Below are 12,233 nucleotides of genomic sequence, written 5' to 3' on the forward strand. Positions count from 1 at the left end.
AGGAAGTTCCACAGAAACTTTAATGAAAAGTGAGAACTGATATTGATATAGAAAACTGTTTAGACGTTTGCTGTTTCGTACATGCATGACCCTTCATCGCATAACTAGATGATAATGGTGGGTTGGGTTGTCCGCTGGCTTTTATGATTTTTCATCACATCCCTTCTTCTTTCCCCTCGTGCTTGATTTAATTGTTACTCCTCCCGACTGCTGGTCCAGCTTGATGAGGCATCACAGGGGATTTTAAAAACGAACGCTGCAGTACCCCACCCCGAGACAGAACGCAGAAAACTGCTCATTAGCCGACTTATTGCTCCAAGTGGAATAACATATTGGAAGCAAATTGCAGCAATCATGCACTGAAGGTTTAAGTACCTTCATTAGGCGACTACTAAAAGATGTGTCGCTGCTGTAACTCCAACTGATGAAGGTGTTTGTGAGCAGATCATGGAAATGCACCTGTCCCTTTCACCTCCTGTACCATCGTCCCCTCAAAGACCAGTTTTAAAGACATCCAGTCATGAGCAGCAGTGAGTATGAATAGACTCTCCAGAACACATGTAATGACCTCAAAACCGTGATGAGCGACGGAGGATGCAGGATTGGGTCTGTGCCAAAATAACAGCTGTACCGAGGAGAAGAGTCAGAGAACTGCCGCCCCTAAGAAGAGCCATGAAACACAGGCGAGAGGGTTCACAGGGTGAAAGCTGCAGCGAGGGGAAAGCGTCTGCACGATGGTTAAAAAATCTGCAGGAGCCACATGAAAGGGCCTGAACTGGCAGGAGGAAGAAGCTGCGTCTAATTCCACCGGTTACTATTACAGACGTCGGCTAAATCGGAGCCTAAAGAACACACAGACTGTTTTCTCACAGCAGTGGGAACGGCACGCAAGGATACAGACATAAAGAGCTTAGGGGGAAATCTGTGAGAAACCTGTCTGGAAGAGCCCGCCCGGTGGAATATCACGCCATATGCTAAAAAAGTTGATTTAACATACGTAGAGTTCGCTCAATATTCTGCTTTCAATTGAAACTGAATTGACGTCAGGATTTCAAAACAGATGTGTTGTCTTTCAAAGAGACGTTTCATGCCGCACAGTGCAGTTCATCTAATGCAGAACAGCTCCACATCACACGGAAAGAAAAAGGCAGCAGCCCTATAAAGTCAATTACAAGAGGCCGCTCCACCGTTTTAATGTCGCTGCCGTTGTTTTGGGACCTTTAATGTGAACGCTGTAAAACTAGGGAGGGTGAAATGTGGAGAAGAGTGAAGGCTGAAACATGCAACTAGCAGCTTAACCCTGAAATCTACACAGACAGACATGCAGCCTCTCACATAGGTCGGTTGTGGGAAGACGCTCTCCGTGTTCTGCTGAAATGTTCATGTTACCCGGAAGATCTGCAGGCGTGTGTTTCTACAATCTATTTGCATAGAATTTAATTTAGCTGCAAACTGCCAGACAGAAACCAGCTCTGTCTCTTCCCTCTTCTTCTTTCCTACCCTCTGTGGTTCCCTTTCCTGCATCCTGAGCTCTCTTACCTCAGACAGAACTCTTTGTCTTAAGAAAACAGGCAGGAGAAGACTTGTGATGACGATCAGAACAAAGGTGGCAACAGCACCTTAATTTTATATTACCCTTAGTACAGCTGCAGTAATTGTCTGGTAAAAGTAGAACTGATTCAACTTCTGTACAGAAGTAAGTATAAAAATAGACGCTCTGAAGTGTAAAAAAAAAAGGAAATAATAGTCCTACGTAGGAGAGTCTTACAGGCTGTTTCTGTGCAAAGATACAGAAAGGTTTTGCTTTCACATTTGAAGATTAAAAAAAAACGCTAATTACATTGAAATTACGAGGTAGGTAAGTTATGAATGTTTGCTCTGTTTTTCTGAATTAACGGGATAAAGTTCATCAAAATCCCGACAGCAGCTTCACTCAGACTTCCCCAGAGTGTTCAGTTTAACACATTTCATAAATTGCTTTAAGTGTCAGAGAGACACTCGTGTCTTTAGATTATGTTACACAGGAAACACAAACCTCGCTCTGATCTGTCAGGATCAGCTGAGAGACTATATTTGTTGTCATGTGTGAATGCAGTATGCTAACATACAAAGCTAACTGAATCTTCCACTACTCAATACTCAACTTAAAAACAATTTACAATTTACAAACATTTATGTTGTCTTACCCTGTGAATTGAATGTCTAATAATTGAATTATTTATGAAACTATCTTCAAGTATTGCTTCGTTTTGTTCTTCATTTATTTTATTAATTTATTTTTTCCTCTCTCTTCTTGCTCCTTGTACCAGGATGCATGAGTTTGTATTATGGTAGACTAATGTGAAAACAGAGTGGGAATAGGATTCATCCTGACTGGGTTTTTAACTGGGATGGGTGGGAGCAGGAATGGGGTTTACAAAAGATGACCACAGTACAATGTGTTCTTATCCTCTGTGCAAGCCAATAAAGAGATTTTGGGGAAAAAAACAATTGAATTAAAAAAGATATAAATAAATATGACCTAATGTACAAATCATTGTTAAGTGTTTCACTTTCATCCATGTGGACATTTCTGCCCGTCAGTCCCCAGCGACACATTCTCAGAAGTTACATTTCCTTCTTTCATTGTCTCGTCTTGCTACATCTCTTTCCTCATGTCATGTCCGTCACGCATGATAAACACTTCAAGTTAAGCCGAGGAGTCCTCTCCTAATTGTCTAATCTGTCCAGGTTTCAAACAGTGTTGATGTTGGGAATGCTGAACAACAAAGCAGAATAAACATGTTTGATAATTCCCTTTAAATGAATTACAGCTCAAGTGATGATGCTATTTTGAAAATGCAAGGAGTAAGTAAAGGTGTTTTTGTTGAAATGTGTGGGGGGGGGGGGGGGGGGGTCAAAATAAAGAATACCAGTGAAGTAAATGCCTGAAGCTCGCTGTAAACCAGGTGAAGAAAGTCTTGGGACTGATTGACTCGTCACTTGTGTTAAAGAGGAAATGCTAATGCAGAGGAATGACCTTAAGCACAGCGGTGACGAGTCGCCACAAAGGAGGTGGACATAAAGCAATCAGGAGTTAATCTGCATAGCCAGTCAGACTGGATGGATGGCCGCCGGTCTTTCTTACAGTTTGACAAAGAGCTTGTCTTAAGAGGATTATTTACTGCCCGGTCATCTGTGCTCATATGCAGGATGCCACGAGTTCACATGCAAAGGTCCTCGAACTGTCCAATGGGAGGGGACTTCTTTGGAGGTATCCTTGAAATGACAGCTTGGGCCTGGTGGACGCTTTAATCTGCAGCTCCCCAACATTTCTGTTTACTGCAGATTACGCTGTAGTCGGTGCCTCTCCAAATTACCCGAATTCCGGCTGAGAAGGGGGGTTGACTTTGGGGTTCTCTCAAGGGGGGGGGCCGTCGACACACCTCAGGGTTTACTTCTTACCAGGCAAATAAGTTTAAGTGCAGAGTGTCTGCAGCACATATCCTCATATTCTGCGAGAAAAACACTTAATCCCCTCTTTATGATAAGCTGTCGGGGAGCTCGGACTGTCTGCTGAGGGACCACAGACCCACCAACAACAGGATTTAAGGTTACAAAGCCACCTCAAATTAAATTAAGCACAGTGGCCTTCTAAATCTTACAGCTCATATGCACTCTAAAAAAATGGAAAATGAGTGGCTGTGGATTAAATGGCTGCTTCTAAAGACACGAGACCCAAGAAAGCATCGTAAATCATCTTCCACCTCCTCCTCCTCCTCTTCTACAATATTGCATGGCCTGATCACAATCATATTTCCCAGCATGCCTCAGCAGGGTGCCCTCAAATATCCCAGAAGCTCCCCATTTCTGCCATGTCTGCTTCACAGACAGTCGTAAAAATCAGCGCAGGCTTCTGAAGGAGCACTCCAGGTCAGGTCTGGCCCACCAGCTGAACAGCTGAGTCCAACACACTGCTGTCTCACCCCCCCCCCCCCCCCCCCTCTCTTCAGCACCCCTCAAACTCAATGGTGGTCTCCTCCTCTGAGCCTGTTCACACTAAGATTTGGTGCATGTGTTCCTTGACATTAAACAGATCACTGTGTCCGTTCCAATCCACAAGACAGAAATTGAAGAAATGTGAACTGCTTGTAGCCTCGCGACGATGACATTTTAACGAGCTGCATGACGAGAGTGAAAGAGATATTTTAAATCCACTCTAAGAGGGATGGAAGGAGCGTAACGTTCACATATTCATTTTCTTACATGACAGTAAACTTCCTCTCCAGACTGAGAGATAATCGCTGTTAGAAATCTGTAGGTTGATGTTATCAATATATTGTGATTTTTTACACAGCTGCTCACAATTTCATCAGTTTACTGATTTACAAATCTTTGACTTTTCATTCCTTCTTCCAGATGAGCACCTCAACTAACTCCTGAAGAACAAGCTCAGAGAGGTCAAATAGTTTAGAGGTGAAGAAAGGAGCGCCAGAGATCAGCTGGTTTTGTCTGAACCATGAACACTGAAGGATCACTTTGACACTCGCTTCGTTCACTTTTAGCCTCTTGTAATGTTGTTCCAGTTCTGCTTTTGCGTGCGTTGACGGATCGAGAAATAAAGGTGAAGATTGGACGGTCAACACGTGCATCCACTCTGTTTTCCCAGCTGATGATAAGAATCTCTTGACTTTATTTTACTACTCATTATAAATCCATGCTGGGATCTTAAACATCTCTGAAGCATCACTACTTGCAGAATGATGATTTTCATATCAACATCTTGTATGAGACATACTGATATCTAAAACAACCTCCCGTTAAGTGTTGGAATGATAAGCAGCAGTTGGTCTGTGTAGATATTTGACGTGTGTGTGCATGTGTGTGGCTTCACCTCTGACACTGGAGGATTAACAGAAAGATCTGAGTGTTTGACCCGGCTGCTGTGCATGGCCGGCTGTAGTTTTCCCATCATTGTTGTGGAGCAGAAAGGCCCCGGTGTCTGGAATGGTCGCCCTCTGTCTCTGTGACAATGCTTTAGTATCCACACACACTACAGTAATGGCCGCTGGTACAAAGACCTTTTGACGCTGTGGGGGGAACTGCATCACTCCCCGCCTGCATTCTGCGTCCACTTCTCCCTCTGACTGCCTGCCACTGCAGCAGCAGCCCCTCCCCTCTCTCATTCAGCCCCTCTTTCTCTAAAGTGTCTGTGTGTGCATGTGTGTGTGTGTGCGCTCATGCTTGGCTAATTGACATTAAGATCTATGAGCTGGGATGCGCATTGGGTACCTGGGAGTGAAAAGGTTTGAATGAGACCAAGGAGCAGAGAGAAGAGAGATTAGAGACGAGGAGAAGAAGAGGCAGAGAGCAGTGGAGAAGGAGGTAGTGTAGGGCTGCACAATAAATCACATTTTCAACACAACTACTGTATGAACATACATAAAAAAAAACTCTTCTCTAAAAAGGTCTGACAAAAACGCCCAGAGACAAACATTTTATCTCCACATGGAAACTTCTAAGTGATCAGATGTAGCCCTTGATAAACGAGCCACACATTCAAATCACATCAAGCCCCCGCGAGCTGTTCCAAACACTCAGATGAGTTTGGTGGAGGCTGTGAGATTAGCTTGCATGTTGGCTGGCTAATCCATCGAGTTACAGAAGGAAAGAGGAGCGAGAAAACTGTGGATGAGGACGACCTTCGGGTAAAAATTAGCAGCACTAATAGATGCAGGAAACAGATAAACTACATGCTAAACAGGAGGAAGATATTCAACTGTTAATGCACGCTTACATGTCCCATTTTGACAAAAAACTAAAACCACCAGGAGATCTCGTCCAGCAGCACTGTAGGGATGTTATAGAGATATCATACGGCTCTAGATTACTCCCCTCCCCTCACACACACACACACTTGGAGAAAACACCCTGTACTAGCAACACAGATGTGCTGTTTCAACACCTAATTACTACTGTGCTGTAGCTCACACAGCAGGAGAGAGGAGAGGAGAGGAGAGGAGAGGAGAGGAGAGGAGAGGAGAGGAGAGGAGATTAAAGAGAGATAGGAGGAGAAAGGAAGCAGGGAGGGGAGATCCGCTCAGTTTTGTTGGATGCACATGGTTGCTGCTCCTCGTTTTGTGCGAGGCTCCGACGCACATGCTGCCCATGCATAATGCAAACCAGTCCAGCAGCGATCAGGTGGCAGGGTCTCGTAGAGGGAGGGGACCCCCTCTGCACCACATGCACCAAGAACAACGTCTCTCCCCACGAGGGTTAGCCCGCACGCTGCTGCTGCAGCCACCACACCCCCTCCTCGACCCCATCATCCTGCACTCTCCTCCTCTCCTTGTCCACTCTCTCCTCCTCTCTCTCCCCTTGCTCTCTCTCTCTCTCTCTCTCCTGTCACTGCACAGAAAGCGCTCTGAGGATTTTCTGCCATGAGATAGCGGTGGCAGGATGATGATTGAGAGGAGGAGAGAGTTGATTTTGAGCCCCTTTAATGAGGGCTTTCCTCTGATCAAAGCTTTAGGAGGTGTACGGAGAGCGGAGTACAAATCATTACTGTAAAAGCAGACTGGACGAGGATGGAGAGGATAATCTATCCACCATGACTCGGTGGCTCTTGGAGATGCTAAGATTAGATATCTACATCCACACATTCTTGTTGTGGCTGTAGCGCGAGCAGCTTAAGACTCATTGAGACGCCCGAGGCTCTGCAGATCCACTCTGTGACAGTGGACAGACCGGACCTGAAGCATGCAGGATGGAGAGCTGCAGGCATGCATGTGGCTATACTTCAGTGTACACATTGTCCTGCTTCAATTAGCCACACCTCCCTTCTGCCACAGGCTACTGAATAAAATGATAGGCTACACCTCCTTTATCAGATTCAGTCATCTTAATGTTGGCTCATTAAAAACACTTCGGCAGATAATGGAGTCAAAAGATTGAATCAAAGATTTCTGCCACCAAAGTGACTCTCTAACCAGGACAGCATCTCCTTATATAGAACAGCCCACTCTCCACATGAGCACGCTTTCCTCCATTCTCCATCCTGCAGCATTATCTTTAACCCTTTCAGTGCCGAGGTTTAAAGCCCAAGAAGCCTTAACAAGCAGCTCTGATGCAGCTTCTAGTTATCAAATCGTCCTCAAACAAAGGTGAAGAGAAGCTGTTGTCCTGTAGTTCAATATGAAACTCTCATATTTGTGCACTTTCACTTAATTTAGTAGAATTATCCTTTTTTTTTTAACTAAGTTTAATCTGGGGCGCAGACATATTCAGCAATTAAATCTTTTCCTCACATTAAAGGAATAAAAATACATATTCTGCTTCACATCTGATTTTTGTTTGAATGTATTTCAGTAAATCGTGTTCACAGTGAATTCAACTGTTCAATTAGTGGGCTCAAAAAACGAAATCTTACCAATTTAACACACCTCAAAAGTATCTACAATTAAAACAATCACACCATGACCTCATCAGAATCAAACGGCTCAAATAAACTCATAAATCACATTTTTAAACACTCACTGCACTCTGAAAATAAGATCTGCTCTGTGTCACACATAATGGGAATACACTTGAGGAGGATTAACACCACACACACACACACACACACACACACACACACACACACACACACAGCGAAATGTTTGACTAAATCTCTCCCAGAACTAATGACCTATTCCTCACAGTGACACACTCCCTCTCTCTCGCTATCTCTCATTTTGCAGTCTCTTATACTGACACCACACACACAGTTACTCTCTCTCTCACTCACACACACACACACACACACACACACACACACTCGCTCAGTCAGCGCGAGAGCTTGCAGCCAGGTTTGAGGATGATGGAGAGTTGATCTCCTTAATTGATCGATCTGCAATTATCCTGCAGCCCCGGGTTAAAATCATTACTGTCAGCCGTTTTTTTCTCGAGTGTTAGCAGACATTTGGGTTATCTTGTTTTAAAGTGAGCACAACACACACAGTCTTTAACAGTAAAATAAAAGCCCCTAACATGCTTGTGTCCACTGCGCTTTGGAGAAACCCATTGTTCCGCCTCCTTCAGCTGAGGTGTGCAGTCCGCTTCACACCTCTCCAGCGCGTAAGAATGAATAAATGTGCTCCTCTTCATGTGTCAAATATTCTGATCTAATCAAAAAAGAAGAGAAAGAGAGGTGTCTTACCGGCCACTGTGTATCTATCCATGTAATTGAGGACGTTTCCAAAGCTGAGGATCCCAGCAGCAGCAGCCGGTGAGCGGCATTTGAGCAGCGCGGCGCGGAATTTGTGGCCCGGCTTGCACGGGTGCAGGTCCGGGTTGGATTTCAGTCCGGGACTCATGCTGCCGGACAGCGTGCGCACCTCGTCCAAACTGCTGCAGCCTTCAATCTCGCACCCGTCTCTGTCCACGCACATTTTCTTGCACGAAAGATCCAGCGCAGGTATTACAGTAAACCAAAAATAAAAGAAAGAGAAGACAGATCAAATGGAGAGGAGAGGAGTTGTAGAAGGAGCGGACTGAGCGCTGGGCTGTGATTGAAGGAGGAATTAGTCGCAGTGGGATTGTTGTCTCAAGTGTTGAAGCGCAGGAGCGGCTCTGCTCGGGTTCATATTTTTGTAGCAGTGCGCGGCGGTGACGGACAGACTGTGCGCTACTCCGTATGTTTTTTTTTTATTCTTCTGGAGGACCTGGTGCTATAGTGCAGGGGGTGTGACCTCGCGGTGAAACTCCTCCTCCCGTGAAGCCCTGCAGCGAATGATGAGAGCCGCACCTGATACTGGAGCTGCAGTGAGCGAGTGTGTGGATCGCGGTTGGAAAAGCCTTTCTGTTATTTAAAGAAGCTGGCAGTGGTGGAAAATGGGTGGGTGGGTGTGACTTCATTTATTTATATATTTATCAGTCCACATTGATCACAATTGTAAGGCTGCTTAAAGAGAAATGAACACTGTTATTACATAGAAATAGGTCACTTGTAGGACTAGTGGCACATTTATTCCCCTCTGCTGTTTTATTTTTAGTAAAGGTCCCAAACATTTCTTTGAATTTGTCTTTATTAGTAGATTTATTCTCTCTGTAAAGCTGCTGACATGTGATCCCTACTGTTTCTTGTTCCCTGAGTGATTCCTCGCAGGTTCAGATCAGACAACAGCATGCTTGTAAGTTTTTTTTTTTCTTCAGGAAGAATTCAGGTCGATGCATCTATTTATAGAGCAAAACATTATGTTCATCAAAGTGCATCCAAGAGAGACGATATTGTGAGAGATTGTTTGATTGACATTTGCAGAAAAGGAAACAGATTTACATGTATAAAAATGGGTCAAAACAATGAAGGAACAGAACCACAGGAGGGCTAATGAATCAAACTAATCTCTGATCAGAGTGTGAGCAGTCAGTGAGGAGTGGAGGGGTCAGCTGATCAGAGCTGTTTGGAGGTAGAGTAAGGAGTGCTGATATAACCTGATGTAACCTCCATGCTCTGATTTTTATCACTAAATAAAATAATCTTAACATCAATCCTGAATTTAACAGACCAGAACAGTAGAGATATGATCGCTCTTATTCATATCAATGCATTGTTGTGCTACTTCAGTTTGAAACATGGAAGATAAAGCTGTCAATAAAAACAACATTGGTGACGGGTCATTGGATTGATTATTTTATAGAGAGTCGAAGAGATGTGATACGATATAATCCAATACGATATAGTATATATACCTCACCATACCATACAGTACGGTACAGGGGTGCGGCATGGCACACCAGGGCATGGTGCATCGAGTTATGGTAGAAGTAGGGTACGATACAATACACAACAATCTAGAATACGATTCAGTATGATGCAATCAGATGGGAGTCAATATAACACAGCATGAAAATATTCCATCTTATTTCTCATGTGAGAGGAAATAACAGGCTATATTAAACAATTCTCGAACAGACAGGAAGGACTTTAATGTTGTAGGTGATCAAAGATAAGGGACCCTGAGTTCATCTGATCATTACACTTTGATCCAGATTCACTGATAACACTGACAGTTTGATCTGAGGCCGTTAACATTCAGTGACTGAGGTGTTGCTGTAAAGATTAACGGCACATTAAGTGTTGACAAAGACCTACCTGGACCCTGTAACAGTCTGGTGTACTGCTGGTTTTCATTTCCCTAAAGAGGACAGACTGTAAGCATTGTCATTGATCGCCGCATGATGATTGAAACCTCATCCTTTGTTTTCTGAGAACTTCTCCTGAATGGATGATTAATCTGTGAAACAGAAGTGTTTAAGGGTAGACTTTATGACACGTCATAATCATCATGTGGACCGGGTTGCATGATTCCTTACATAACTTATCACGCTGCATACAAAGTGTATTAAACCTCATGTTGTGTGGTGAGTTAGGAGAAGAATCTGTTGTTTAGATGAATTACAGTACAGGATTAGACTGCTTTTATGATAAATTGGTTTTGGTCAGGTGTGCAGGAACTTATTCTTTCAAGACGTGTGGGAATGAAATGTGAAATCTTACTTCAGTGGAACTCACCTGTCTCCGGGCTTTCCTGCCAAAACCAAAGGACTTCCCCTGCAGTGACGTTGAAATTCAATAGAAACTGAAGGAAACCACTAGAGTAGCTCAGACTGCGGGAATTTTAAAATGTTTCCCTATTTTGAAATCTTGTAACATCACACACATCAGCAGAATCTGAACAGATCTTCTTCTCCATAATCTCAAGTAATCGGCCGATATCTTTCTTTGATCTATGATTGATCTGTAGAGATAGATAGATATAGATATAAATATTTATTGTGTTGATCCCTCAAAGGCAGATATCAAACACTTGTGAAAAAGATAAATCAAGAAGACAAGATTTTCACTCAACTGGAAAGTAATGGTGCATGAATGTACATGCATCAACGCTTGACACTCTGGAGAGTGAAGATGCGTGCTGTAATCCATATAGCGCCCTCTGCTGGTGAAAGAGAACTGCTAGTGTAATACAATGAAATTCAAAGGAAAATGTTATTTGACTGGTGAATAAATCGAGTAATCCCAGCGCATAACTGCAATCAAATTAGCCGATACTGATAATCACTGGATATTCTAATATTCAGATATTATTGGTTGGCTGATTAATCAGTCGGGCTCTACTCACACTACAAGATATGAAAACTTCAGGATTTTACTAAGATTATCGTGCCCGGTAGAGGAGATCTTTAATGGGACGTCTTTGTATGAGATGAGCTGTGGTAGTATCACTGCGGTTGTAATATCATAGTGTGACTGAAAAAGAAGACAATCCGTTTTTGAATGGTTGGGAAATGTCCAATCCTGCATGCAGACGAGAGCTACATCATCTGTGTTCTGTCAGAAAAGAGCCAAAACATCTCCAGCTAATTGTTCCGCTGTTCCACTGTGTACACACACACTATTCGGACTTTGCCAAGACTGGAATCCAACATTGTCTCCAACATGATCACAGAAAAAGGAGTGAATGTAAATCTGAAGCAAGAGGGAACTGGACCAGAAAGGTGTGAGGACGGGCAAAAACGCAGATATGTTGTTGATTTGGCACAAGCACAGAGTCTGACGATGAGTTTAAAAAAAGCGGGCGTTTTAAGGGCCTCTTCAGATTTCTCTAAAAGCCTGAGGTGACATTATTATTCAAAATATTCCTAAAATGGCTGTTCCCTCTCACAGCAGCCTCAGGTTGGGATGCTGTTATAAAGTTTTACAAAGCAGCTGCTGTGTCTCTGTTTAAAAATCCCATCAACAAAGAATCTGACAAACTTTAATCGTTGCACAGCTGTTGATCACCAACTGAAGAGGCAGCCGAATTCCTGAGGGACGTTAGGCCATAATTGGTAAAAAGAGACATATTTCATAAATCCTTTTTGACCAAAAGGGATAGCCTTTAATCAAGTTGTAACGTACATTATCATTTTATGGTACACAATCAAGCCCCCCGGAAGTGTGCCAACGGCTTAAAGAGCCCATATTATGCCCTTTTTGGGGTTCGTATATTTAATCTATGTACTTACTTTTGTACGTTCACAATAGCTAAAGTCTGAAAAAAGTGTCTGTTTTCATGTACTGCTCCTCCTTGCTCCCTCTACGCTTTGAGTTTGTCAGCTACGCTCTGCTGAGCCCACACTGCAGAGCCCCACGTGGGCCAAGTCTGCTCTGATTGGTCTGCCAATCCGCTCTGTCGTTATTGGTCAGTTGCTCAGCACGGTTCTCGGAAATG

At 43.5% G+C, this 12,233-nt stretch overlaps 1 protein-coding gene across 2 annotated transcripts in view; it reads right to left on the minus strand.

The window, feature by feature from the left end:
• The window catches only part of spns2 (SPNS lysolipid transporter 2, sphingosine-1-phosphate), an 84,665-nt gene extending 75,020 nt beyond the window's left edge, over positions 1–9,645 (minus strand). For both annotated transcript variants that reach the window (XM_020650438.3, XM_065962885.1), the window contains exon 1: positions 8,177–9,645. In XM_020650438.3, coding sequence (XP_020506094.2) covers positions 8,177–8,408 — 232 coding nt within the window. In that variant the 5' untranslated portion in view covers positions 8,409–9,645. The remainder of the gene's footprint in view (positions 1–8,176) is intronic.
• Positions 9,646–12,233: the final 2,588 nt, after the last annotated feature.

The sequence above is a fragment of the Labrus bergylta genome, chromosome 14 (genome assembly GCF_963930695.1).
Source record: "Labrus bergylta chromosome 14, fLabBer1.1, whole genome shotgun sequence".
Classification (NCBI taxonomy): Eukaryota; Metazoa; Chordata; class Actinopteri; order Labriformes; family Labridae; genus Labrus; species Labrus bergylta.